This window comes from Macrobrachium rosenbergii, chromosome 47 (assembly GCF_040412425.1).
Source record: "Macrobrachium rosenbergii isolate ZJJX-2024 chromosome 47, ASM4041242v1, whole genome shotgun sequence".
NCBI lineage: Eukaryota > Metazoa > Arthropoda > Malacostraca > Decapoda > Palaemonidae > Macrobrachium > Macrobrachium rosenbergii.
Window position 1 is genome coordinate 22853124 of NC_089787.1, and position 2374 is coordinate 22855497.

At 30.2% G+C, this 2374-nt stretch overlaps 1 protein-coding gene across 1 annotated transcript in view; it reads left to right on the forward strand.

Annotated features, from left to right (window-relative positions):
• The window catches only part of LOC136830961 (adhesive plaque matrix protein-like), a 2036-nt gene extending 316 nt beyond the window's left edge, over positions 1-1720 (forward strand). The window contains exons 2-3 of the mRNA XM_067090917.1: positions 610-753; positions 1254-1720. Of these exons, the coding sequence (XP_066947018.1) occupies positions 610-753; positions 1254-1694 (585 nt within the window). The 3' untranslated portion in view covers positions 1695-1720. The remainder of the gene's footprint in view (positions 1-609; positions 754-1253) is intronic.
• The last annotated feature ends 654 nt before the right edge of the window (positions 1721-2374 follow it).

Below are 2374 nucleotides of genomic sequence, written 5' to 3' on the forward strand. Positions count from 1 at the left end.
ATAGTTGCTGGTTTACTTTTTCTTTTCTTTTTTACTGCTCTAATTGGTCTTATGTAAGAGGGGAGGAACATTGTGAGGAAAACAGTGAGGAGTTTGCAATTATACAATAGGCTTCTCATTTTTTTATGATTATGTTTTATGCTTGAAATTTGCTGTTGTGGGAATATAGTAGTGGTATCTCTCTCTCTCTCTCTCTCTCTCTCTCTCTCTCTCTCTCTCTCTCTCTCTCTCTCTCTCTCTATATATATATATATATATATATATATATATATATATATATATATATATATATATATATATATATATATATATATAAATATATACATATATATATCCATATGTATGTATGTATGTATCTATGTATATATATATATATATATATATATATATATACATGCATATACATACGAGTGTATATATAATCTCAAATTTCAACTGAATACAATTGTGGTATTTCTTTGCTTCTCTCTCTCTCTCTCTCTCTCTCTCTCTCTCTCTCTCTCTCTCTCTCTCTCTCTCTCTCAAACCACACAAAAAAAGAGAACTACTAATTTAAAATCTCTTATATACCCAACCCACCCACTCTCTTTCTCTCTATCTTCGTTCCAGATGCGCCTACCCCTGTCTTGGGTATTCGTGGGCATAGTGACCAACTCGGTCTTGGCACTGCCAGACATAGGGTATGGTGCCCACGCCCCCATCTGCTATCCGAAGACAAAGTACGTCACGGAATACAATACTAAGTTCCTTGAGGTAAGGAATATTTCAAAATATTTCCAAGTGTTTCTGAAAGTTAATTCTGGTTCATGATGTTTCTACAGTTGTTTGGGGAATGTTAATTGATATTTTTGTAGATATTATTATTATTATTATTATTTATTATTATTATTATTATTATTATTATTATTATTATTATTATTATTATTATTATCAACTTGAGATTCAAGCCTCTGAATAATATGGTGTTCTTTTGAAAGAGGTAACAGATATGGTGTTCATATTATTATTATTATTATTATTATTATTATTATTATTATTATTACTATTATTATTACTATTATTATTATTATTATTATTATTATTATTATTATTATTGACTTCAGATACAAGCTTCCAAATAATATGGTGTTCTTTTGAAAGAAGTGACAGATATGGAGTTCATATTATTATTATTATTATTATTATTATTATTATTATTATTATTATTATTATTATTATATACACATACACACACACAATACTCGTATCTCCAGGTCCCAATCTACGAAACAGTCTACAAGCAAGAATACGTACCCACCACGATCTACGAACCCCTCTACAAGACGCTCTACAAGACCAAGTACCTGACGGACTACGTGCCCGAGTACGTCAGCACGACGCTGTACAAGACGCAGACGCAGTACGTGCCCGAATACAAGACGCTCTACCAGACGGCGTACAACACTCAGTACGTCACGAAAAACGCCGTCGTGCCCAAGTACGTGACGGAGAAGGTCTACACGACCGTCTACAAGACGGACGTGCAGTACCAGACCGTCTACAAGACGGAGTACGCCCCCAAGTACGTCACCGAGACCGATTTGCAGTACAAGACGCATTACGAGACGAAAGTGGTCCCTCAGTACTTCACGGAGCTGAAGACCGTCCAGAGTTACAAGACGTACTGTCCTCAGCCGTATGGTGGTTACTATTAAATAGGAAGATAAATAAATAAATAAATATATATATATATATATATATATATATATATATATATATATATATATATATATATATATATATATATATATATTCGAAATAATCAACACAACGATTCCGTGTGGAGCAGAGATAAATTTCTGACTTACATCAGGATCGACCCAGGTCTTTCAGTTGAGAGACAGGACCGCTGCCAACCAAGCCACGCAGGTCGTTGTGTGGCTTGGTTGGTAGCTGTCTTGTCTTTCGATCCTATGTGAGTCAGAAATTTGTATATATATATATATATATATATATATATATATATATATATATATATATATATATATATATATATATATATATATATATATATATATATATATATATACCTTAAATCTCTTATTTATGTTGACAAGTGAACTTTATTTATTTTTATATTAATTTTCTTCACTGAATAAAAAGTAAATATTGTTTATTCACTAATATATTAATTTTTTTTCACTGAATAAAAGTATATATACAGTATATAAATACATAAAAATACTTTAGTCTCTTATCTATGTTGACAAGTAAATATTTTTGTTTATTTTTATTTTAATTACTTTCACTGAATAAAAAGTACATATTGTTTATTTATCAATATATTAACTTTTTCAATGAATAAAAGTAAATATTATCTATTTATTCATTAATA